Here is a 26,747-nt window from a genome sequence, read left to right as displayed (position 1 = left end):
GATTTAGACTGTGAGCCCCACGTGGGACAGGGGGATTAAGACTGTGAGCCCCACGTGGGATGGACTGGATCCAACCCAATTTGCTTGTACCCACCCCCGCGCTTAGTACAGTGACTGCACATAGGAAATGCTTAATAAAATACCATTAAAAACAAAACAAAAAAAACCCTTTCGGGCAGCACCGCCCCTACACCTGGCGGCTCACACGGACAGAGAGAAACACAGAGAAAGTGTGAGAGTTAGAGAGCCTCCTCCCCCGGGATGGAGCGTGAAAGGGCCTGCCAATTAACCAAATTACAGCAGGTGACCAAGTCCCCACTGTAGCAAGGCAGCCGCAGGTCCAATCAATCAATGGAATTGGCGGCTTATTGGGTGCAGAGCGCTGTCCTAAGCGCCTTGCAGGGTGAAATCTAGTGAAATTGGTAAACACGTGATACTGGTCCGAGGCTCACACCCAAGCCCGTCCCCAGAGCGGGGAGGCTCAGCTACCTGTCTGTGGATTGGGATGACAAGCCTTTCACTCATTCAATCGTATTTATTGAGCGTTTACTGTGTGTAGAGCACTGTACTAAGCGCTTGAAAAGTACAAGTCGGCAACAGAGACCATCCCTACCCAACAACGGGCTCACAGTCTAGAAGCCTGTCCTCTTCCATGCAGCCACCTGGATCCTCCTGAGCCCAGGAATGCAATTTGAATCAGTTAATAATGGTATTTATTAATAATAACTTTGGTATTTGTTGAGCGCTATTTATTGAGCCTTTCCTCTCTGCACGCTGACTCCCTCTCTGGACTCCTTGTGGGCAGGGAACATGCCTGCTAATTCTGTTGAAGCGTACTCTCCCAAGCGCTTAATACAGTGCTCTGCGCATCGTAAGCGCTCAATAAATATCATGGTGTGATTGCCCATAATGAGCTAGGACTACCCCTAACAGCGTGGGGCTGGGGGAACTAGGAGGCAGAGGACCTGGGTTCTAATCAAGACCACCACTTATATCAATCAATCAATCAATCGTATTTATTGAGCGCTTACTATGTGCAGAGCACTGTACTAAGCGCTTGGGAAGTACAAATTGGCATCACATAGAGACAGTCCCTACCCGATAGTGGGCTCACAGTCTAAAAGGGAGTAAGTGGGGAAGTGCAGTAAGTGGGGAAGCAGCGTGACTCAGTGGAAAGAGCCCGGGCTTTGGAGTCCGACTCCGCCAATTGTCAGCTGTGTGACTTTGGGTAAGTCACTTAACTTCTCTGTGCCTCAGTTCCCTCATCTGTAAAATGGGGATTAAGTTTGTGAGCCCCCCCATGGGACAACCTGATCACCTTGTAACCTCCCCAGCGGTAGTGCTTTGCACATAGCGCTTAATAAATGCCATTATTATTATTATTATAATTGTATTTAAGTGAAGCACTGTTCTAAGCGCTGGATCTTGGGTGAGTAACTCCTGTACCTCGTCCGCAACCCGGGGGTCCGATACCCCACTCTTTAGACTGTCAGCCCCATGAGGGGCCTAATTAACTCGTCTCAACCCCAGCGCTTAGTGCAGTGCTCGGCCCATAGTAAGCGTTTGACACATGCCCACGTTATTATTCACCTCTTCCTCCCCAGCTTCGTGCGGGCATTTATAGATGTGTGCATGTATGTGTAAATACCCCCGGGATTATTTACCTCTTCCTCCCCAGCTCCGTGTGTATATATTTTTTTTTGTGTGTGTGTGTGTGTGTGAGCAAATATTCACCTCGTCTTCCCCGTCCCACCTCCTACGTGCGGGTGTGTGTGTGTGTGTGTGTGTGCAAATCCCCCCCGTTATTATTCACCCCTTCTTCCCAGGCCCCCCAGCTCCGTGCGGGCATTTGTGTGTGCGAGTGTGTGTGCACCTCTTCCTCCCCAGCTCCGTGTCTGCATTTGTGTGTGTGTGTATACACTTGTGTAAGTGTGTGTGCGTATGTGTGTGAGCAAATCCCCCCGTTATTATTCACCCCTTCTTCTCCGGCCCCCCCAGCTCCGTGCGGGCAATTGTGTGTGAGTGTGTGCGCGTGCGTACGTGTGTACATCTTCCTCCCCAGCTCCGTGTCTGCATTTGTGTGTGTCCATTTGTGTAAGTGCGTGTGTCCATTTGTGTGTGCATACATTTGTGTAAATGTGTGTGTATGTGCGTGAGCAAATCCCCCCCCGTTATTATCCACCCCTTCTTCTCCGGCCCCCCAGCTCCGTGCGGGCATTTGTGTGTGAGTTCGTGTGTGTGTGTTAGTGTGCGCTAATCCCCCCGTTACTAGTCCCCTCTTCCTCCCCAGCTCCGTGTCTGCATTTGTGTGTGTGTGTGTGTGTGTGTGTGCAAAACCCTTCATTATTCACCCCTTCTTCTCAGGCCCTCCAGTTCCGTGTGTGTGTGTGTGTGTGTGTGTGTGTGTGTGTGCAAATCCCCCCCCGTTATCATTCACCCCTTCTTCCCCGGGCCCCCCAGCTCCGGTGTGTGTGTGTGTGTGTGTGTGTGTGTGTGCAAAACCCCTCATTATTCATCCCTTCTCAGGCCCCCCAGCTCCGTGTGTGTGTGTGTGTGTGTGTGCGCGCGCGCAAAACCCCTCATTATTCATCCCTTCTCAGGCCCCCCCAGCTCCGTGTGTGTGTGTGTGTGTGTGTGTGTGAGTGAGCAAGTCCCCCCCCCCGTTATTATTCACTCCTTCTTCCCCGGCCCCCCCCAGCTCCAGGCGGGTGTGTGTGTATGTGTGTGAGCAAAACCCCTCATTATTCACCCCTTCTTCTCAGGCCCCCCCCCCCAGCTGCGTGTGTGTGTGTGTGCAAATCCCCCCCGTTATTATTCGCCCCTTCTTCCCCGGCCCCCCAGCTCCGGGCGTGTGTGTGTGTGTGTGTGTGTGTGTGTGTGTGTGTGCGCGCAAAACCCCCTCATTACTCATCCCTTCTTCTCAGGCCCCCCCAGCTCCGTGTGTGCATTTGTGTGTGTGTGTGTGTGTGTGTGTGTGTAAGAGAGAGAGAGCAAATCCCCGCCCGTTATTATTCACCCCTTCTTCCCCGGTCTCCCCAGCTCCGGACGTGTGTGTGTGTGTGTTCGTGCGCAAACCCCCTCATTACTCATCCCTTCTTCTCAGGCCCCCCCAGCTCCGTGTGTGCATTTGTGTGTGTGTGTGTGTGTGTGAGAGCAAACCCCCCCATTATTATCCACCTCTTCTTCCCCGGCCCCCCCAGCTCCGGGCGTGTGTGTGTGTGTGTGTGTGTGCGCGCGCGCAACCCTCCCGTTACTAGTCACCCCTTCCCAGCCCCGTGCCTGCATTTGTGTGTGCATTTGCGCGAGGGTGTGTTGCACTGGAGGTCTGTGCGAGGGGGCGGGGCGGGAGGCGGTGGAGGAGGAGGAGCCCGGCGGGCCCGGGGAGAGCGGCCGCTTGTGTCTCCTCCGGAGCGGGAGCCGGAGCCCCAGTCCGTCCGTCCGTCCGTCCGCGCTCCGCCCCGCTCTAAGGCCGGCCCTGCGCCCGGACGGGGCCCGGGAGGGCGGCGCGGGACGAGGCGGCGGCGGCGGCGGCTGCAGCCGGGCTTCCCCGGGAGCAGCGCGGATCCCCCCGGGCCTCTCCCTCCCTCCCTCCTTCCCTCCTTCCCTGTCCTCCGCGGGCGGGCACCCCGCCGAGCCCCGGCGGGCCTCCCCCCCCCGCCCCGTCCGGCGGGCCCCGGGCCCCCCGCCGCCCGGACCCACCATGGCCTCAACCCCCTGCACCCGCTTCACCGACGAGTATCAGCTCTTCGAGGAGCTCGGAAAGTAAGCCGCCCCACCGGGCCCGCGGGAGGGGAGGGGAGGGGCCCCTGCCTCGGGATGCGCCTCCCCCTCTTCCCCTGTTTATTCCTCTATTTTATTTGTACATATTTATTCTGTTCATTTAGCGTGGCTCGGGGGAAAGAGCCCGGGCTTTGGAGTCAGAGGTCAGGGGTTCAAATCCCGGCTCTGCCAATTGTCAGCTGGGTGACTTTGGGCAAGTCACTTCATCATCAGTCGTATTTACTGAGCGCTTACTGTGTGCAGAGCACTGTACGAAGCGCTTGGGAAGTCTTCACTTCTCTGGGCCTCAGTTACCCCATCCGTAAAATGGGGATAAGACTGTGAGCCCCCTGTGGGACAACCCGATCACCTTGTAACCTCCCCAGTGCTTAGAACAGCCCTTTGCACATAGTAAGCGCTTAGTAAATGCCATCATTATTATTATTAATATGCTGGGATGCGCCTCCTCCTCTTCCCCTATTTATTTTATTTCTACATATTTATTCTATTTATTTGGGTAATATGTTGTGCTTTGTTCCGGCTCCCCCACCCCGCCTTACCTCCTTCCCCTTCCCACAGCACCTGTATATATGTATAGATCGATCAATCAATCGTATTTATTGAGCGCTTACTGTGTGCAGCGCACTGTACTAAGCGCTTGGGAAGTCCAAGTTGGCAACATATACAGACGGTCCCTACCCAACAGTGGGCTCATAGTCTAGATATATATTCATCTAGACAGTCTAGTATATAATGTTTGTACCTATTTATTACTCTATTTTGCTTGTACGTATTCTATTTTATTTTGTTAATATGTTTTGTTGTCAGTCTCCCCCCTTCTAAATAATAATAATAACAGTAATGGCATTTATTAAGCGCTTACTATGTGCAAAGCACTGTTCTAAGCACTAGGGAGATTACAGGGAGATCAGGTTGTCCCACGGGGGGGGGGGGGGCTCACAGCCTTAATCCCCATTTTACAGATGAGGGAACTGAGGCCCAGAGAAGTGAAGTGACTTGCCCAAAGTCACACAGCTGACAATTGGCGGAGCCGGAATTTGAACCCATGACCCCTGACTCCACAGCCCGTGCTTTTTCCACTGAGCCACGCTGCTTCCCTTCCCTGCTTCTAGACTGTGAAACCGCTGTTGGGTAGGGACCCTCTTTATATGTTGCCAACTTGGACTTCCCAAGCGCTTAGTGCAGTGCTCTGCACACAGTAAGCGCTCAATAAATACGATTGAATGAATGAATGAAACAGACCCGCCAATTTACGACCTTCGCCGGCATCCTTTTGGGGGTGTATTGTGTGTGTGTGTGTGTGTGTGTGTGTGTGTGTGTGTGTGTGTGCAACTCGAGGTGTCCCCCCTAAGCCCTCTCCCCCCCTTCTAGACTGTGACCCCGTTTTGGGGTAGGGACGGTCTCTATATGTCCGTTCATTCAGTAGTATTTATTGAGCGCTTACCGTGTGCAGAGCACCGTACTAAGCGTTTGGGAAGTCCAAATAGGCAACATAGACTGTCCCTACCCAGCAACGGACTCACAGTCTAGAAGGGGGAGACAGGCAACAAAACATGTTGCCGACTTGGACTTCCCAAGCGCTTAGTACAGTGCTCTGCACACGGTAAGCGCTCAATAAGTACGAATGAATGAATGAACAAGCCCACCCTGTGCCATGTTTATCGATGCCCAAAGTTCAACTTTGGTGCCTGTCCATGAGTCGTTCTGGCATGGGGGTGGGAGGCAACAACTCAAAAAAACCCCCCAAAACCAAAGAACCCAGGGGTCCTGGCGTCCAGGGGTGCCCCGACCTACCTCTGGTGTGTATTTGCAACAGAGGAGCTGTGCCCTGTTGTAACCGTGGATGGGTGTGTTTCTGTGTGTAAGACCTACAAACTCCCGGCCGGTGTCAGGGAGGAGGAGAGGAAGCCCAGCGATGGCCCATTATCCAAAAAAAAAAAAATCCAATTTAGAGTGTTAGATATGGGGCCGGCTTGCCTAAGCACCGACCCAAAGAGAAAATCCATTATTGTGCTTCATCTTTAATTGGAAAAAGTGTGTGTGTGTGTGTGTGTGTGTGTGTGTGTGTGTGTGTGTGTATAAAAGGGAAAGGCAGATTTACATTATGGGACCGAATTGACCGTCATGCTAGCCGCTGTCATTTAACCGTAAAACATGGAGAATGTGTTGGGAAAGGCAGCTTCATTCAGAGCTCCTCATTTCGGTGTCACGGGCCGGGGAAACCACCGTGCCAGAATTCAGTAGCCCACACAAATGTGCTCTCAATATTTACACTTTAGGGAAAGCCATCGCCAGATTTAGAGAGCTGGAGATAGCACTCCTTCCTTTTTTTCTTTTCCTTTCTTTTTTTTTTTTCCTCCCACCAAAATAAATGGGCAGCAGATTCCTTTCCACTCCCCCTCATCTCTGCTCTTTGCTATTTTCACGGAGCATTTGGTGCTACTGGAAGCGGTTCCTGCAAAATGTGTTCAAATTCCATTTGTAAACAATTGGCAACCACGGTGTGTTTTGTAAATTTCAACTTACTATTGACGCCCCATTGGCCGTTTAGAATGGCACCTTCCCCGGCTTCTTCTCTTTGTGATTTCTACTTCAAATTCATCTGTCAGTTAAAAAAAACACTTGCATGATTAGAGATTTTTGAGGATTCGAGACCGGATGAATTGATGCCATGCCGGTTATTGGTTTTCAGGGGGGCCTTCTCGGTGGTGAGAAGATGCATGAAAATCCCTTCGGGACAAGAGTATGCTGCTAAAATTATCAACACCAAGAAGCTCTCGGCTAGGGGTGGGTATTTTTAACTAAATATTTTTCAGTTGCATTTCCAGTTGCTTTCCATGGCTTATTCTTTGATGTAAACCTACTGAATTTGGAAACTGTCTCAGTGTAATCACAAGAGTCCCCTCTCCCCATGTATTGGTCCTTTGTTTTAAGGTATACATTTTTAATTAGGACAAAGAGACCACTGAAGGATGAACAATCTTTGGGATAGCCGCTATCCCGTTTACAGCATCGTGAATTTGGGAAAAATTCAAGACGATATGTCCAAGATCCTTTTGCCTTCTCCTAGTGTCTGGAAACAACTTTGACTACAGTCCAGAATGGGGAGAAAAAAAAGTGTCCCTCATGACTAACTTCTCTTCGTTTGCTTTTAAATATGGTGAAATAGGTCAAAACTTAATTGGATGGTATTCTTCCATGGTATTTACAGTCAAATTTATTTCATTAAAGCATATTTAATGATGTTGAGAGGAAAAATATGTGCCATGCCATAATTTAAATGAACTGAAACAGGGCAGGCCTAATTTTGCTGTTTGCTCCTGCTGATAAGCACTTTTTCATTTCCATGCATGAATATTCAAGTGTTTTATGTATATGGTATGTATGGATAGATATTTTTTGGCAATTCGGTAGCTGTCTTTACTTTCCAGGACTAATGATAGGTAGGCCCTTTGGTACTTTACTTTGTCCTTTTGGTAAATCCAGACTAAATGTTTTGTACTGGAGGTCTGGGGATTATGGATTATTGTGTGATAACATCTGTAGGATACTTTTTTTTTGGCATAGTGATGAGAAAGGAAATGAACAAAGAGAAACCATCTGGGTGTAAACCCCTTTTTAGTGGCCTGGTTTACTTCTGAGATAAAAGGTTTGAAAATAGAGAGACTTGAAATCTGGCTGCAGGCAAATTCTATTTGTTTAAAAGTAGAACATGAGGTAGATTCTTGCCTTTGATGGCATGCTCTTCGGCTCTGCTATGAAGAGTTTTCACATTGTCACAGATTCTACCATTAAAAATGTGTGCAGCTTAAAATTGGAGTTAATTTTTTTTCACGAATCTGAAGAACACCATATATAGGCTACTTTAAAGATAGTGTACGAGGTAAATTGGCATTAGTGAGGTGCTTAGATGTTCTTTGCAACTATTTTAGACTTCAAACAGAAAATGTTATGTGTTTGCTGTTAAATATTGACTTAGTGGCTTGAAGGAGTTACTGCATCTCTGTAGGAGGCTATCTAGATATCTGAATGACTTGACCACAGACAATACAGCCCATTGAACTTGATTGTCTTCTGAGGTTCCTAAGTAAGAGTGCAGACAAAACTTTCGTGAAGCAGAAGATAAGAGCAATGAGTATTTACAACACTCTTTTCCCCCCATAGTATCCTCCAGAGCCGAGCTTGCTTGTCCTTCAGAAGACAGGAAAAGCACAATTATCAGTTTTAGATGTAGTATTTTCCTCCGACCACAGTGCGTGAACATTTAAGCGAGGATTTTTTTTTTTAAATTTTGGATTGAGCTTTTGAAATTGTGTTCATTAAGGGAGATTATCTGGTAATAGGAGATGTGCCGTGTTACTGGTGGTTTCAGAAGAAGGGAATTACAAATGACACATCCACTTTCTCCTTCATTTACCCTCTACTACAACATCGCTTTTCTGTATAGTATTTTTCATTAATTTTTATCTTGTATGTAATATAAGCATTGAATATTGAGTGTAGTTATTTTAAAGGTCAAGCAGGTCATCCAGCCCAATTAACCGTCTTTCAATACCTTTTTAACAATGAACAACTGCAAGGTCTTATTGTCAGTGAATCTAAACTGCACAGAGGGAGTCCTAAAAATCTCGTCTCTATCCACACAAAATTGCCCGTCAGACTCTTGACACACACACACACACACACACACACACACGCACACACACACACAGATCGTGCATATGCATCCACATACATGGGCACACAAGTGAGCATAAACCTACCTGGTTTTATGGGTGTATTAAAGGATTTTTTTGCAGACCTTTAATCCTATTTTCTCAATCATTCTAGCACCATATACAGAAATAATATTGATATCCCTTTGTGAATGTGCTTTAAAAGTCTTACTTTTGCACTGTTTTTTAAAATTCCGGTGACTATCCCAGCAATCGCTCCCAAATTAGCATTCTGATTAGGTTTTCATTGTTAACAATAATAATGATTGAAATAGGGAAATGTGTAAAAGCACCCCCTTATACTCCAAAGAATGTTGTATTTGGTGTTTATTCAGTATGTTTTTAGGATTATAAATAGCTCTTTTCTGTTATAAGATTATGTTCTATATAGTGAATGTTGGAAGATTCATATTTTAGCACAAACCTCAAGATGGGACATTTGGAAATCCATCTCCTGGAAAATAGTTATTTTGGTGTTTTGTCGTGTGTACAACTTAGTTGAGGAATTTTGCCCAGTGAAATAAGATCTGCTTAGGTGACTTGAATAGTGGAAAGGAAATGATGGTTCCATATTATCAGTCAGTGGCATTTATTGAGGGCTTACTGGGTGCAGAATACTGTACTAAGCTTTTGGGGGAGTACAATGCAAAAGAGGTGGTAGACCTACTTCTTGCCCACAGGGAGGCTTCAATATGGAGATGGATAGTTATGAATCCGTATAACAATGGATTCCTTTCGAAACAGTAGAAAGCAACAAATCAGGGAGTGAGCATCCATTGTAGTAAGTGATGTAGAGTCACCAGGGCACCTGGTCAGAAGGAAAGATTGCTTGCTTATTCTCTGGGAGCTATTTTCACTGCCCAGACAATGCTCAGCTTTGTGGTATGCTGTAAAAGTGCCTATGAGTTAGATCCTTGGATAATAATAAACAAATGATAATAGTGGTATGAGAAGCAGCGTGGCTCAGTGGAAAGAGCCCGGGCTTTGGATTCAGAGGTCATGGGTGCAAATCCCGGCTCTGCCAGTTGTCAGCTGTGTGACTTTGGGCAAGTCACTTAACTTCTCAGTGCCTCAGTTACCTCATCTGTAAAATGGGGATTGACTGTGAGCCCCCCGTGGGACAACCTGATCACCTTGTAACCTCCCCAGCACTTAGAACAGTGCTTTGCACATAGTAAGTGCTTAATAAATGCCATCATCATTATTATTAAGTGCTTACTATGTGCTAAGCACTGGAGTAGATACAGTATAATCAGACCAGGTACAGTCCTAGGAGCTCAGTATTGTAAGGGAGGAGATCAGGTGTTAATGCTAGAGTGTAACCCCTGCAAGGGCTGAAGGTTGAATGGCCTGACCCAGCCCTGCCTAGCCCCAGCTCAAACTGAACCCAGCCCTCCGGGCTCAGCTCTGGAGGGAAATGAAAGGAAACCCTACTGTGGATGGAAGGTTGTTGACACTCTTGCAGTCATCCCGGGGAGGTGCTGTGACTGGAATAGTTGGGCAGGAACAGGTGTCCTCGGCCTGTGTAGAAAAGCCTTGACCACTGTGGCTCACCCCTGCAGAGCCCTCAAGTGAGGCTGTGGGCCCGTGGAATCCGCCAGGTTAACAACACCAGGAGATGGTGTGGGTCAGGCCCTGGGATCCTGCAACTGGTGATCAGTTAGGTAGCAAATTCTTAGAAGAAGAGTAATGATAAGGAGAGTGGTATTCGTTAAGCACTACTGTGTGCTAGCACTGGAACAGATACAAGGTCATCAGATCAGACGCAGTCTTTGTCCCTCCTGGGACTCACAGCGTAAGAACGAGGGACAGCAGGTATTCCCCAGTTTACCGATTGAGGTAACCGAGGCATGGAGAAGTTAAGCGACTTGTCGAAAGTCACCCAGAGCAGGCAAGTGGGAGAGTCAGGACTAGAACCCAGGTCCTCTGACTCCCAGGCCTGAGTTCTTTCCACTAGGCTGTGCTGCTTCTGCCTTGCCTATTGTGATCTTTTCTTTGGTTCAACATGCCGTCATATTTCCCTCCTTTTCTCAAAGGAGTGGTAGAGTTCTCTTGTTTGCCTGGTGAAAGCCTCCAAGCTGCTTACTGAAACCCCATGTGGTCTTTTTCAGGTACGTGAGAGCCTTTGTCTGGAAGGCATGACAGATTGATCCAAGGTGTTAATCTGCCATATTTGTCCTGCAGTATTTTCTGTTGTATATTCAGTTCTGTGCCTGGGAGCATCTGTGTAACTTCCTTAGTTCTGCATTCTGGACTGGAGACTGGGACTCTACTAGTGAATCCAGTTATTCTGGTTGGGCCTTATTCATGATGGTTAGGCAATCTGGATTTTTTTTTCTTTTCAATTTTATTATAGCTATGTAGAAACTGTCCGGCTCAAATGTCACAATGGCAGGGTGGAGCCCCCAGCCTTTAATGGAACCACCTTCACCTCCTCTGTGAAGACCTCTGTGGACTGGGTAGGGAACATGTCTACCAATTATGCTGAACTGTCCCAAACAGTGCATTGTTTTGCACACAAGCACCCCGATACCACTGATTGATTGATTTTGAGTATTTGGGATCCTTTAACAAAATAAAATGACCAACTGGAGGAGCAGAGTCCTGAAAGAGTCAAGACTAGGGTTTTAGATCCCTGGAGCTCTGGTCTAGAGAAGACTGGCTAAAATCAGTAGGGCAAAAAGCTTTGAAACAGTTCCTCGTTAGGAGAAACTCAGTGGCAAGAGAGTACAAGATACTTAGGACAGGTCTTTGAGAATTTCTTGTCTCCTCTACCCATATGCTCCTTCAGATAAAGTTTCTGAACATTATAAATTAAAATTGTGTGAATTTTTCTACTTATTCTCTGTTTTTTCCTCAAAGTACCATTTCAAATGCTGCTACATTTATGCAGAATGGGAGTGTGTTGTCAGACTGACTCGCATTATGCTGTGCCTAATTCATTCATTCATTCAATCATATTTACTGAGTGCTTATTGTGTGCAGAGCACTGTACTGAGCGCTTGGGAAGTACAAGTCGGCAACATATAGAGACAGTCCCTACCCGGCAACGGGCTCCCAGTCTGGAAACTGCCTTATGCAATTAAAGGTTGAGCTTTCACCTTTTCATTTCTCCCTGACATACTGCTTCATAGTATGTATGACTCTGCCGTATTTGGGGGGCTGTATAGGTCCTGTGGAACAAAGAGATCAGGAAGTAGAGCGTAATGATGTGTGTGTATATCTTGCCATCCCTGGCCTATGCAGACTCAGAGATGAGTTGACCCAGAATACCAACCAAATGGGAGAGAATTAAGCTTTTTAGTAGCTTTTCAGTAGCTTTATAGGTGCTCAGAACATTTTGATTGCAAACACCGTGGACATTCCCATGAAGCCATATGCAGGCATCCCAAAGTTCAAGGCAGTGGGACAGACAGTCCTTGGATTTCTAACACAGTCAGATCCTGGTAATTTCATCTTAGGTCAAAATTTTGGAGTCAGAACCAGTTTTCCGCTAGGAACAATGTCACAAATGGGAGATTGGTTCCTGCACCAAGATCAGATTCCTCAGTTTTTCCAGAGTTACCCAGAGTTCTGGACACTAACGTAATCATATCAAGTCAGGGAGATTCTTTGGTAGAGTAGTTACTTTTACTTGGAAATAAAATGGACATGTTAACCGTCCCTGCCGGCTTTTCTACCCCGCTAACCTCTACTGTTTCAGGTTTTAAAATTAGTTCCCCATCTTACTGAAAGGCCCTTATTTTCCTCTCCCTTGCCCCTCAACCTCCCATGGCCCTGGAGCTAGTGCCACAACGGAGGCTAGTGTTGTAAAGTTGAAATAATGTGTTAAATGTGTGGAGAAGCAGCATGGTCTAGTGGAAAGAGCATGGGCCTGGGTTCTCATCTTGGCTCTGCCATTTGCCTGCTGTGTGACCTTGGGCGAGTCACCTTCACTTCTCTGTGCCTGTTACCTCATCTGTAGACTGGGGATGGAGACTATGAGCCCCCATGTGGGACTGGGATGAGTCCAAACTGATTTGCTTGTATTCACCCCAGTGCTTAGTACAGTGCCTGGCATAAAGTAAGCACTTAAATACTACAGTCCTCATCATTATAAAGCTGCAACAGCTTGTAAACTTAGAAATGGAAGTGCTATCTGCCTTAATTTGAAACATCCTAAGTAGTTTATTGCCTGGATTGAGTGCCTGCTGTGTGCAGAGCTCAGGGCTAAGTACTTAGGGCAGGGTAAGGCATTCCTGCATTTTTTAACCCTTCAACTGAAGACTAAGGTTAGCATTGCACCTGTCACCTCCCACCTCCTCTTAGCTGGGAGAAAAGAGCGGTCAGGAAGGAGAGAGACTCACGTGAACTGAGCGGACAGACAGATGGATGGACACTGAGGTGGGCGGTGGGGGGGAAAAAAAGGGAGGAACATCTCTGGGCAGGACAGTGCCATAGGTGCTAAAAGCATCTTGGCAAAGGGCCCAGAACACTGTTCCTGGGGATAGATCAAAATGAAGAATTTATGAATCAAGTATACAACAATTTTAAGCGAAAAATTTAATTTGACAGGTAACTCTTTTTACAAACATAACCCCTCCAGCTGGTGTGTGAGAAATTTGACATTGGGAAGTATTCACAATCCACCATCATCTGTCTTCCTGATTATGTTGACCGATCCACCTCTCAGTGCTCCAGTAGTTATTTCTTTGTTCAATATTTATCTTGTCTACTTACATCTATTTTTTAAAAAATCCTTAACTATTCATCGGTTTCTATAGCTCTTGCCTTTTAGAATGTCAGATCTTTGCAGATGGAGAATGTACTGTTTTTACTTCTTTTCTACGTTCCCCAGGTTTCTAATGTGGTGCTATGCTCAAAGTAGGCCCTTAATAAATATTGTTGATATCAAAAATACTGTTAACGAGGAACTTTATTTAACAAGTAGATTCATCGCTCTTAAACTTTAAGCTCATTATTAAAGTACCATTAAAAGTAAATCACTCTGAGTTATTTTAATAAGAATGTGTGAGCCATATTGTAGAATACATTGTCACTATTTTCTTAAAGCAAATTTAACATTGGCCAGCAAAAGCTTTCATTCAGGTGGCGGGGACCCAAATTTTTCCAGTGTGTAAAGCTATGTACGTCAGGTTACAAAACACCATTTAGTAGACTGTTGCAGCAAGCATACAAAATTAGATATGAACATCTTTTACTCTTAGGCGTATGATCGAAATTACATTGAAAAGATGGTACAAATTTGAGAACAAAAAAATTCTGAGTTTTTTCCACATAATGTCTGTGTGTGTTTAAGTGCTCATTATATGCTGGACACTGTTCTAAGCACTGGTAATTAGGTTGGACACAATCTCAGTCCCACATAGGGCTCACAGTCTTCATGCCCATTTTACCGATAAGTGAGGCACAGAGAAGTGCAGACTCACCCAAGGTCACACACCAGGGAAGTAGCAGAGCCTGGGATTGGAACCTATGTCCTCTGACACTTGTTCTTTCCTCTAGACCCCGTTGCTCCAATTGGTATACATGTCCTACATAAAGAGCGTGAGCTTTCATAGTGAATTGCAGAACTCTTTAGTATCAGAATATATTTTTGGAAATGCTGAATAGTGATTTGGGGACAAAAACAGGAAGCCCCAAAATAACTATAGAAAGAAAATCACTTGTTCAATAGTTGGTATGAATGTGTTCAGAGCCTGACTTCTGACATTCAGGGGCCTCTGCAAAAGCCCCAGCCTTGATCAAGGGGTTGGGATGGATATAGGGGAGAGTCCAAAATATCAAGTTGCTGGCAATTGCATATTAAAGCAGGTTTGACTTGTGGGCTCATTAACTGCCTTTTTTTTGCTCAAAATACCTTCCTCATGGCTTGCACTCGAAGGTGGATTGAACTTGACCATATGCTTCCTCTTTGAGTTAAGCCGTCCTCATTCATATATTGAAATGTCGATAGAAGAAATAGGGATGTTCAAGGGGTGTGTGGGTAAACATTTATGCACTCATGCTGTTGTTTGTGTTTGAGGAGGAGCCGATTATTTTGTGAGCCTATCCATTTATGTAGATAGGGCTGAAAATACCTTTGCATGACCAACACCCCATTCTTTAGGTTGTGTAGGCAAATAATGTTCTTTGATATATGCCTGATCTTACCATTTGCAGGGCTCATACCTATTTTTGACTCTGCTTTTTGGTTTCCCCTTCTTCCTGAGATCTCCACTTTAAAAGAGCGATGCTTGATTTGATTTTTGAGCACTAGGCAGGTCTACCAGCTGTGTGTGTCTTCCCAAAGTCCATTGCTCTGCCACATTGATGTGAAATGAGGCTTCAGTAAATGCTGGTTCTGACCTCCCTTCTTATGTAAAGACCTGTTGATGTGACTGCAAAGGAGACACTTGTGTGAATTGCTACCATACTATCTCATCATGTGCCTCGCCTGGTGAAGCTATGTTGATGACTGTCTTTAGTGATGTGAACTGAGTGTGTCCTCAGTTCTCATTGTTGGTGATCCTTTCTTGCCCCTTGATGTTGAGTGACTCACAGGTGATGCTGATGAAACCAGATGAGAATCCAGCTGCATCTTCTGCAGTCCAATCAATCATTTATTGAGCACTTACTGTGTACAGAGCACTGTAAAGATGGGTATCCGCAAAGCTTTGAATTCCCTGTTTCCTAGGAAGCTGGATTCTCTATGGTAGCTACCAAACTATGTCAGTTACCCAAAGGCTGTTCTAGCCTTCTCAAGTCTGTTTGCTTCTTCATTGTCTAACCATACATTTCTATACTGCGATGCTTAGGGGTAGCAAAATTGGATGATAGCATAAATTTTTGTGTTGCAAGTGGTAAGCCTTTTTTTAAAAATGGTATTTGTTAAGGTCTTACTATGTGCCATGTACTGAACTAAGTGCTTGGTTAGCTTCCAGATAATCAGGTTGGATACAGTCCACGTCCCACATGGGGATCACAGTCTCAGTCCAAATGAGGTAGATTTTACTGACGAGGTAACTGGGGCCCAGAGAAGTGAAGTGACTTGCCCAAGGACACATAGCAGACAAGCGGTGGAGCTGGGATTAGGACCTAGGTCCTCTAACTCCCAGGTCCACTAGGCTTCACTTCGGTTGTGTGCAGCACTGCTATCCTGCCTGTCTTTGAAACCTGGAACCTTACTGTACTTTAAGTCCTCCCTCTCTTTTAACTCTCCTATTCACTCTTGCAAAATCAAGTCAATTTTTATTTTCTCCACAATATTTCCAGGATCTGCTCTGTCCTCTCCATTCAAAAGGTCACCACTCTGGTCCAGGCACAAGCTGTAAATACTGTGTCAGCCACCTCACTTGCCTCCCTTCACCCATTTTCTCCCCTCTTCAGTCTATACTTCAGTGAAGCTTTGCTCTCTTCTGTGGTCTTCTCCTTAGCCAGACAGCAAGCTCTTGGAGCTAAAAATCATGTCTAACTGTAGTATACTCCTAAACACTTGGTACAATGCTCTGAGAACTGGTGCTCAGTAAATGCTATTAAGTTCAGGGTTTTGTTGGTGAGAGCTTAATGTATGGCCACGTTTGTCTTCCACCTTATTGTTAATCTGTAGCAGGGCAATCAGTGGCATGAATATAACTTAGTTCTTGTAGTCTGTTGTGGTGGAGGAGTTTCTGATCAATCAAGTAATGGGATTGAGTGCTTGCTATGTGCAGAGCACTGTACTATGAGCTTGGGAGTGGACAATACAGTGGAGTTAGACAACTTCCCTGACCACAGTGAGCGTACAGTCTAGCGGAGGAGACAGACAAAATAAATAACCAATATATAATATATGTAATTTAAATGTGGGTTCATAAAGTAACTTGAAGAATGCTGGATCTACTATATATCCCAGGTTTATTGGTGATAGGGAAAAGGTTCGACTTCTGATCTTCAGTTCTGATGTAACTAATTCTCAAGCCTCCCTTGATGTTACACCTAAAAACAAAGGACCCAACGAAGGGTAGGCAATAATGTAGCTCGGTACTTGAGCAGTTTCCAAAGGGATTTCAAAATATTGATCAATCACCACGATAAGATGTTTTTATGTTTATTTGTTGGTGGATGGAATAAATTATGTCACTTCATGATCCATAGACATAAGGGAGTAATCATGTCCCCTCCACCAGTCTCCAAGGAAGACAACTCTTTGGAATTATTATTTTTATTTTTAAATAAGAGAATTGCTTTCTTGGAGTCTCTCTTTTTTAAATGGCATTTAAGCATTTACTGTGTGCCAAGCACTGTACTGAGCACTGGGGTAAATGCAAGCTAATCAGGCTGGACACAGTCCATGTCCCACATTAGGCTCACATTTCTAATCCCCATTTTACAGATGAGGGAATTGAGGCAAAGACAAACTAAGTGATTTGCCCAAGGTGACATAGCAGGCACTTGGTGGAGTCGAAAATAAAACCCAGGTCCTCTGACTCACCAACCCATGCTTTTTCCCCTAATTGAGTGAATTTGCCTGTGGGCAAGTAGTTGGTAGGATTTCCGACAGTGCTGTTGGTAATTTTGAGTAGTTGCTGTTATTAATGGAAAATCAAAAGAAATTCCCCTGTCCAAATTGCTTGACAAAAAAGGGATTACTTTTGTGCCCTCGAGTAAAAAGGCTTCATATCACAATAGCCTTATTTTTTCATCCCACATCCAATTTTCATCTAATGAAGGGCTTTTTTGTGTCCTCTTGGATTCACACATTGTCTGAATTAAATTACCTTGCTTCTCTAAAGTTGGGTGCACCTGCCTTTTTGGTTCAAGGAGAAGTGCTCATTTTCTTCTACAAACATTTGAACTCTGAGTCAATCCAGAGACCGTACAAAATAAAGGCTTAAAGTGTGTTTGATCATCGGGCCCTTAGCACAGTTGAAATACAGCACAGTTGAAAACCGAGCATACTAAGGCCTGTTTTCAACACAATTCTTGCTTTTATATCTAATCATTCAGGCTGGGGTTGAAGCACAGACCTTGCAAGGGAGTGAATGTTTGAGCATGCTTTCTGAGAGCTGCTTTCATAATGTTTAAAAATTACTGGTTCATTATTTCCTAAAAGCTTCCTTTTAATTGCTAATAAAGGCTGCCGGTCAGTGTTTGGGGAAGTGGCATTCAGAAGACCAGTATTAAAATCATCATTTTAGCCAGTTGACCACTTTAATCTTCCTGGGCTGCAGAGTTTTGCTGAAAATATTTTGGATGCTAATTTTGGGGCTGTCAAAGGCTTAAGATAAAATACCAGAGGTGCTATGTATCAAATTTGTTATGGTCCATTCCAACACTGGTTTTCAAAGTTTTTCTCCGAGTTCTCCATCAGCCAAGTGGAATCAATCAATAAATGGTATTTATTGAGTGCTTACTATGGGCAGAACATTGTACTAAGTACTTGGAAATGGTTAAGTCCAGATCTCCACTGTAGCAAATTCACCTACCTTTCTGCCCTTGTAAAAACTTCTCAGTCCAACCCCTTCTCAAACTGGGGTGGCCACTGTGGGGCTTGTAGTGTGTGTGGGGTGGGGCTCCATATCCCCTTCCTCCCCACCAATTGGTGGCTGCAATGGAACTTAGAGAAGGAGAGGCCAGACAAGAAAGTGGTTCAGTAGATAACCTTGGAGGCTTTTCGAGGAGGGACAGTCTATACTTTTTCTTTTTTTAATGGTAATTGTTAAGCGCTTACTACATGCTGAACTAATTGCTGAGGTAGATACATGGTAATCAGGTTACAGAGGAGGTAACTTAGGCCCAGAGAAGTGAAGTGACTTGTCCAAGGTTACATAAACAAGTGGCAGAGAGGGATATTAGAACCTGTGTCCTTCTGACGCCCCAGGTCTGCGCTCTGTCTGCTAGGTCACGCCTGTGGTCTGAAAACCCCCATCCCAGAATCCTGGGCTGCAAGGGTTGCCTAGGCCCTGTTCTGGACCCGAGTGGAAAACATGAACTTGGAGTGGGAAGAGGGAAGCCTCCGTGTTGTGTCTTCAGACCCCCTCCCTGGAATGAAAATAGGTCCTGGGTATTCCTGGACTGTCAGGGATCCCATAATGGAGACTTGTAGGATTTCACTTGGATCAGAGAAGCAGCATAGCCTAGTGGATAGAGCACGGGCCTGCAAGTCAGAAGGATCTGGGTTCTAATCCCAGCTCTGCCATTTTTCTGCTAGGTGACCTTGGACAAGTCACTTAACTTCTCTGTGCCTCAGTTGCCTCATCTGTAAAATCGAGATTAAGATGGTGAGCCCCATATGGGACAAGGGCTGTGTCCAATTTGATTAACTTTTATCTACCCCAGTACTTAGTACTTGGCACAAAGTAAATGCTTAACAAGTACCGACATAATCATTATAGCTTTCTACACTGCAGTCAGTCCTAACTACAAACTATGTAGTATTTTATTTTGCTATTTGCAGCAGATGAATACAATAAAAAACCCCAAAATTGCCTCATATTATCTGAATCAGCATCTGAGAGAAAAAGTACAGACGAGACATTGATTTCCTTTCTAAATGCCAAGAAAATCATGTGCTCAATAGACAGGATTGCAAAAGACACTTTTTTTCCTACCTGCAATGAAAGTCTGGGTGTAAAGCTAAAGAAAATCTCATAATTATACTGTCAAATGCATTGTGGAATGCAGTTAAAAAACAGTAGGTATTTGGGGAAGTATTCACTGCAGTTATTCCTATCATTTTAAATACAGGGAAACTTGTCTATTCTGCAGCATTGCAGTATAAATATTTAACTTTCCCAAGTTCAGTATGTTTTATTTTTAATGTTTTTTTTTCTGAAACAACCTAGTAGCTAAAGGAAACATAAATATGTAAGACTGCAGCTTTTAGAGCTGCAAATGCTGAATTAGTAGGAAAAGAATCAACGAATCATCATTGTTCGACTTGGGGCAGTTTAATCTTTAAAACGTTTAGTTCCAAATATCTTTTGTAGGTTGAGGGTATCTCCTTAATTTCATCCATTCTTTCCTATGAGGGCATGAATTATTACTGTATCTTCCTTTCGGTAGAGGTTAATTTTATTCTGCTTCTCACTGTGGATAGTTTTGGTTAAGCCAACACTTTGAGTTTCATTCAAGGAATCACCTTTCACTTGTTTTCCTAGTAGTAGTAATAGCCTAGAGGAAAGAGCACAGGCCTGGGAGTAGGAGGACCTGGGTTCTAATTCCGACTCCGCTGCTTGCTCAAGGTCACACAGCAGACAAGTCACTTCACTTCTCTGTGCCTCAGTTCCCTCATCATCTTCAAAATGGGAATTCAGTACCTGTTTCTCCCTCTTGCTTTGACTGTGAGCTCCATGTGGGACCTGGTTATCTGATATCTACCCCAGCACTTAATACAGTGTTTGGCACGTAGTAGGTGGTTAACAAATATTATTTTAATTTATTAAGCACTTACTGTGTGCACATTACCATACCAAGTGGAGAAGCAGCGTGGCTCACTGGAAAGAGCCCGGGCTTTGGAGTCAGAGGTCATGGGTTCAAATCCCAGCTCTGCCAACTGTCAGCTGTGTGACTTTGGGCAAGTCACTTCACTTTTCTGTGCTTCAGTTCCCTCATCTGTAAAAATAGGGATGAAAACTGTGAGCCCCCCCCCCGACAACCTGATCACCTTGTAACCTTCCCAGCGCTTAGAACAGTGCTTTGCACATAGTAAGCACTTAACAAATACTGCCATTATTATACCAAGTGCTAGGAGAGAATTCGCAAGTGGGAATTAGACTCTGTCCCTCTGGTAGCTCTATCTATTGTTATATTGTACTCTCCCAAGTGCTCAGTACAGTGCTTTATACATAGTAAGCACTCAATAAATACAACTGAATGAACAACCTTAGAGTTAAAGTAGGGAGAAGAGATTGGAGACAGTTATATTAGGAGTGACATAACAGTATGTAAAAAACAAAAACATATACCCAAAATATGCTTAGAGTCTGTGAGGATGGACAAGTCCAGAAGTAGCTTGTGCCAGCTGAGTGTGAGGAACCTTGGTGGCAAGAGGGAAGGTGGTTCTACCACAGTGCTTCTCTTGGCAGCATTGGAGGGGTCTGAGAGCGTGTGGGAGCAGCTTTTATCGGTGACCCAAGGTGCCCAGAACATGCTGGGAGTGGGGGGCTCTCATTAATGGGAGGGAAGGTGGCAGTTACTGTGGTGCCCTTCTCAGCAGTGGTAGTTGCACCTCTGGTCCCCAGGTGAGCCAAATACTGTTGCAACGGCAGTTGCTGTCTGTCCTTGTCAATTGAGGTCTAGCCACATGGTCTCAAATCCAAGCAGACTGGAGAAACCCAGAACACAGTTGTATCCCCAGGTACCATCTGTCAATCAGCTAGAGTTCCCAACCAATTCGGATCACGTTAGATGGGGGGAGCTGGGAGGGCAGCCCTGCCTTGCACTAATGTGTTGAGTTGTGGAAAAAATGCCCTGTTGGCATAACCTTCTAGTGTTAAGTGGCTCATGTCATATTGTCAGTGCTAAAAGTAACGAAGAACTCAGGAACGTTTTTCCATTTGCAACCAACAAACCCAGAGTAGCTCCCATGATTTCAGACTCATCTATCTACTAGAATTAGAGCAGAAACATCCAACAAATCCATCACTAAAGAGCAGCACCTACTCAAACATGATTAGCAGTAGTATACCGAGTGGAATTTCTCCTGGATTTTCAGTGGTCTTTTGAGATTTAATTGAATAGCAATATCCAGTTAAAATTCTGATTTACTGTATTCCTTACATATGGAAAGTGTAATTATTTAATAATTGCCTCGATTTATTTTTTGAAAGAATTATCCAAGTAAGGTTTTTTTTTTTTGAGACTAGAAATCATTCAGATCCTCAAAACAGATTGGGACAGCTAATCATAGACACCTTTATCAGAAATGTGTAGCAATCTGACACAAAATTGATTATGATAATAGCAGTCACTTCTAGCTGTGCCAAAAATGTAACTGTTTGCAAATTATTCATATCTCCTGTGTGATAGGCTTGATTTTTTTAAAAAAAGTTAGAACCAGCGTCTTTCAAAAATCTTATTGGGCATACTGGTATTTTCCGTTTTTTTTGAGAGCCTCTGATAATATTGCCTGTTAAAGCCCAGCACCACCCCAGTGTTGTAACAAAGGTATGTGCAACTGTCTCTGCTCCCATCACTGACATCTGAATGGCTTGTTGCATGTTTCCCCATGCATGTTATGAGGGTTCTTGGCCTGGGGAATGGAAAAGACTCTTTTACCTAACTCAAAGAGCAGAAGGGATATAGGGAGGTGATAGTGGAGTTGCCTGAGAAAAATTTGACTTGGTCTCTACATCAAGAACTCTACTCTGCAGAGAGTTCTAGCTATAAGAAAATGTATTCAGTCAGTGGTATTTATTGAGCACGTACTGTTCATTTCATTCATTCAGTTGTGTTTATTGAGCACTTATTGTTTGCAAAGCACTGTACTAAGCACTTGGGAGAGGACAGTACAACAACAAACAGATACACTCCCTGCCCACAATGAGCTCACAGTCTAGAGGGGGAGACAGACATTAATATACATAAAGACTATGTTAAGAGCAGTGTACTAAGCGCTTGAAGGAGTACAGTACAACAGAGTTGGTAGATATATTCTGTGCCCGGAAGGAGCTTACAGTCTAGAGGGGGAGACAGACATCAAAATAAATTTCAGTTATGTACATAAGTGCTGTGGGGCCAAGGGTGGGGTGGATGTCATTTGCTTAGAGGGTGTATATCCAAGTGCATAGGTGATGCAGGAGGGAGAGGATATAAGGTAAATGAAACCTTAGTTGTAGAAGGCCTCTTGAAGGAGATGTGATTTTTAGGTTGCTTTTTGGAGGACTCCTGCTCCATTATCAGTATTAAAATAGAGACCAGGCTTAATGCTTCCCACCACCACATCCTCCCCAAGCCACCAAGAGCCAACTTGTTGGTAGATGAGAGAGACAGCTGTCTCTCAGCTTAACATCAAGGGAGACATTGTGGGACAGTGGAGGTCAAAAAGTTGACGACAACAACCCAACCAGTCAGTAGGTGAGCAGAGGTGTAGCACAGTTCCAAGTACCTACAGAGATTTGTTACCTTCAGGACCCATTTGTGGCTGTTATCCAAGCACCGTGCCAATGCCGTATCCAGTTGCCTGACCCAGAAGGCGCTTGCCATGGTAGCCGCTGTGGTCTTTGCAGTCCACTTGAGTCAGTTATTTTTCAGGAGTCCTGTTGGTTTTAGATTCTTCGGTCTAAAACCTTTGGGCCTGAAGACCTCGCCCTTTCAGCCCCAAAGCTCTTTTGTACAGATCTGTCATTTATTTATTCATATTAATATGTCTCCCCCTCTAGACTGTAAGCTCATTGTGGGCAGGGGATGTGTCTGTTAATTGTATTCTCCCAGTTGCCTAGTACAGTTCTCTGTACACAGTAAGCGCTCAAATACAATTAACTAACAAGGGCTGAAATGCTGGTCTCTCGATTCCGTTCTTTCCGCTGCACCAGCAACAGGATTTCTGAAAACATAGCGGTAAAGGAAATGGTTTATTATTTCTCCTTATCCTCAAACCTTTCCTTATTGTATGAACCAAGGGGAAAAATGTCTTGGGAATAGCAAAATAATATGATTGTAAATCATCTAGTGTTGTTTAACTCCATGGTAGTTTGCAGTACAATCCCTAGATTCTTTGACTCCAGTCTGAGTATAGTTTCATTGAACTAATGTTCAGAGACAAGGAGCATAGATAGGCAGAAACTTATTTGTATTTAGAAAGCCTAGCCAATTTTAAAAGTAATTTAAAATTTAAAAGTATTTGATGGAAATTCCTTTTCATACCCCAACTAGACATGCCAAACCACAAATTCAGGTAGGCTTTCTCTTCATCCTGTGTCACTTGAATGTATGATCCACATTGTCTAATGTTTGGTCTGGAAAGTATACTAAAAGACCTGCCTCAGGGAAAAATAATTGTGGATTGTGAACAGATGGTAGATATTTTGAAGTGAAATTCTTCAGAGTGCACTATCATTAGTATGATCTTGCTAAATTTAAGACAACACCATTTCAGCTGAAATTCCTTGTGGGCTTTCACTCACTCCTCCCCAGTAAGGTGAAGCTAGTAGGTGTTGCCTGGGATAGTGCCTGAAAGTGGTAGTTGTCAAGAAGTGCTGGGTTTTGGGCGGTTAGACTAAAAAGCCAGCCTCTTGTTGTTGTCCTCATGTTTGCAAGTAGCCTACTCTATTAAATTCAGGTTACAACTTGTACCCTTTCTTTGAAAAGCAGTGGCTCTGAATTCCCATGTCTTTGCAAGGCTGTTAAACATCTAATGCCATTAGGTAGTAATAGTATTTCTCAAGCACTCCATGCAGAATACTGTGCTGAGCACTGGAAAAGAGCATATAATAATAATAATAATAATAATAATAGCATTTAAGCTCTGACCATGTGCCAAGCACTGTTCTAAGTGCTGGGGTAGATACAGGGTAATCAGGTTGTCCCACATGGGGCTCACGGTTTTAATCCCCATTTTACAGATGAGGTAACTGAGGCACAGAGAAGTGAAGTGACTTGCCCAAGGTCACACAGCAGATATGTGGAGGAGTGGGATTAGAACCCATGACCTCTGACTCCTGAGCCCGTGCTCTTTCCACTAAGTCACTCTGCTTCTCAAAAAAAAATAATGATGGCATTTGTTAAGCGCTTACTATGTGCCTAGCACTGTTCTAAGTGCTGGGGAGGATACAAGGTGATCAGGTTGTCCCACGTGGGACTCAGTCTTAATCCTCATTTTACAGATGAGGTAACTGAGGCACAGAGAAAAGTGACTTTCCCAAAGTCACGCAGCTGACAAGTGGCAGAGCCAGGATTTGAACCCATGACCTCTGACTCCGAAGCCCGTGCTCTTTCCACCGAACCACACTGCTTCTCTGAACAAGTGGGAACAAGACAGGTACCTTGTCCTTCCAGGGATTCGCAGTCTATAAAGAATTTCTAGTATCCTTCTTTAACTGCTCTCTCTCCATTCCCCATCCCTGCTCTCTCTTTCATTTACTTCTTCACTTCATCTCAAACCCACGTTTTTGGGCCACCACTCTCTCCCAGGGACTTGTGGCACTGTCATGAAATGGTCTGGTTGGGAAAAGGGATTGTTGTCTCCTTCCTGAAACTCCCTCTGCCTACGTATCCAACAGAATACCACTCTCTCCTCCACTCTTCACTCTCAACGCCCTGCTAAAATAATTTCTCCAGGAAGCCTTCCCTGATTAACCTCTCATTTCCCCTCATCCTGTTTTGCCTCCCCCATTCACTTAGTCCCCTGCCCCAAGCACCTAAGTACTCACCCCTGCCCCATTCCATTTATGACCTATCCCTATGTGCTGTTGCTTTCCTTACCTGTTATCTATTTTAATGTCTGTCTTCCCCACTAGACTGTAAGCTCCTTGATGGCAGGGTCTTTTTCTACCATCTGTATTGCACTCTCCCAGGCGCTTAGTACAGTGCTGTGCCAAGGTAGAGCTCGGTAAATACCATTCATTGATTGCTCCATGTTGTGGCTGAATCAAACTTGAACAATTGGCACTCCCCGGGTCCTTTTTGCCCCCCTCAGCTTCTTGTTGCCCTTTTGAAAACAAGTGACTCAGTCTTCAGAGAAAGGTAAGAGAATTGTTGTACTCACAAGCAAGTTGAAAAGCAAGGTAAAGGTTGTTTGAGCTAAGCATGTTGTACAGTAGAGGAAAAAGCTGGTGATGGGTTTAAATGTGGATGTGTATATACTGTATACACTGGATGTGTTGTATATTCTTTTGTTGGTCAAATATGAGGCAGTGATTTATTGTCATTTTGATCCCTGACTTGATCATCAATGATAGTTATTGAGCATTTACTCTATACAGAGCACCATACCACATGCTTGGGAGAGTATGGTGTGACAGAGTTGGCAGACACGTTCCCTGCCAACTTCATAGCATCAAAACCTAAAAGAAATGGAGTTAAGTTTCACAGGACTGCCAAATGACAAACCACCCTGTCTTTCTACAGATTTGAAGAAAAGGAATCATTGAAAGGGAACACCTGCTTCTTGTCAGGAGCCTCATACACGCAACCTGTCTTTTTTGTTGTTGTTGTTCTACATTCACCTTTGTGTAGTCTTATACATACTTCCATTAGTGTTTTTGGAATTTATCTTGCATGAGGGTTTTTATTCTCATCACCAACAGCAATAGTGGGTTTTGCAGCCCTGTGGGTGGTTTGGTGAGAAATGCCTGGTACTCTGTTATTTTCTGTTTTGTTTTTATAAACGGGTCCACCCACTCATCCCTTTTTCATTGGAGTCTGTGCTCTCTATTACTCGGAGATCTGTTGTCATTCCTATGTCAAACAGAATTAGCTTAAGTCGGTGAAGGGTCAAGGACTATGGCTTAAATTGGAGAGGAACTGTATCTTGTGAAAGCTCTTCTGAGTGAAAGCAGTGGCTCACATTAGCCTTGCCCTAGCCTTCAACGACTCCTGCTTACCTGGACAAAAAAAAAAAAAATTGTGGTATCTGTTAAGTGCTGACTCTATGCCAGACACTGTACTAAGTGCTATAGGGTGGTTACAGCTAATTAGGCTGGGCACAGTCCCTATCCCACATGGGGATCACAGTCTTAATCCCCATTTTCCAGATGGGGTAACTGAGGACCAGAGAAATTAAGTGACTTGCCTAAGGTCACACAGGAAATATGTGGCAGCGGCAGGATTAGAACTCAGGCCCATGCTCTTTCCTATGCAGCCCTGTGCTGTTTTACAGTGTTGAAACATTTCTACCTCATCTCTCCTGGGATTGTAAACTGTAGCCTCCCAGAGCCAGGAAAAGTAGAATGGACTTTTAGAGGACTTGGACTTTACCATGACTTCTTTCTCCCCACAGTACCCTCCCTGCCCCACCAATTCTCTGCTCACCACATCCCTGTTCTCCTCTCAGGGCACCTTTCCCCAACTCTTACCCTCCCTAGTCCCTCAATGCATATTCTGTCAAGATGCAACCTGTGGAACCACCACTCCCTTTCCTAATTCAGTCCCTGCTTTTCACCATTACAGAGCAGCAGGGCTTAGTGGAAAGAGCACAGGCCTGGGTCTCAGAGGACCTGGGTTTTAATTCCTGCTCCTCCACTTGTCTGCTGTGTGACCTTGGAAAGTCCCTTCACTTCTCTGTGCTTGTTACCTCATTTGTAAAATGGGGTTTCAATACCCATCTCCCTCCCATTTACACTGTGAGATCTT

General features: G+C 44.6%; 1 protein-coding gene across 17 annotated transcripts in view; it reads left to right on the top strand.

Moving 5' to 3' along the window:
- Positions 1–3,694: 3,694 nt before the first annotated feature.
- CAMK2D (calcium/calmodulin dependent protein kinase II delta) overlaps positions 3,695–26,747 on the top strand; it is a 261,656-nt gene continuing 238,603 nt past the window's right edge. For all 17 annotated transcript variants that reach the window (XM_038755006.1, XM_038754999.1, XM_038755002.1 and 14 more), the window contains exons 1-2: positions 3,695–3,762; positions 6,473–6,567. In XM_038755006.1, the coding sequence (XP_038610934.1) occupies positions 3,701–3,762; positions 6,473–6,567 (157 nt within the window). In that variant the 5' untranslated portion in view covers positions 3,695–3,700. The remainder of the gene's footprint in view (positions 3,763–6,472; positions 6,568–26,747) is intronic.

The sequence above is a fragment of the Tachyglossus aculeatus genome, chromosome 12, assembly GCF_015852505.1.
Source record: "Tachyglossus aculeatus isolate mTacAcu1 chromosome 12, mTacAcu1.pri, whole genome shotgun sequence".
NCBI classification, from domain to species: domain Eukaryota; kingdom Metazoa; phylum Chordata; class Mammalia; order Monotremata; family Tachyglossidae; genus Tachyglossus; species Tachyglossus aculeatus.
This window is presented reverse-complemented; position numbering and strand designations above follow the sequence as displayed.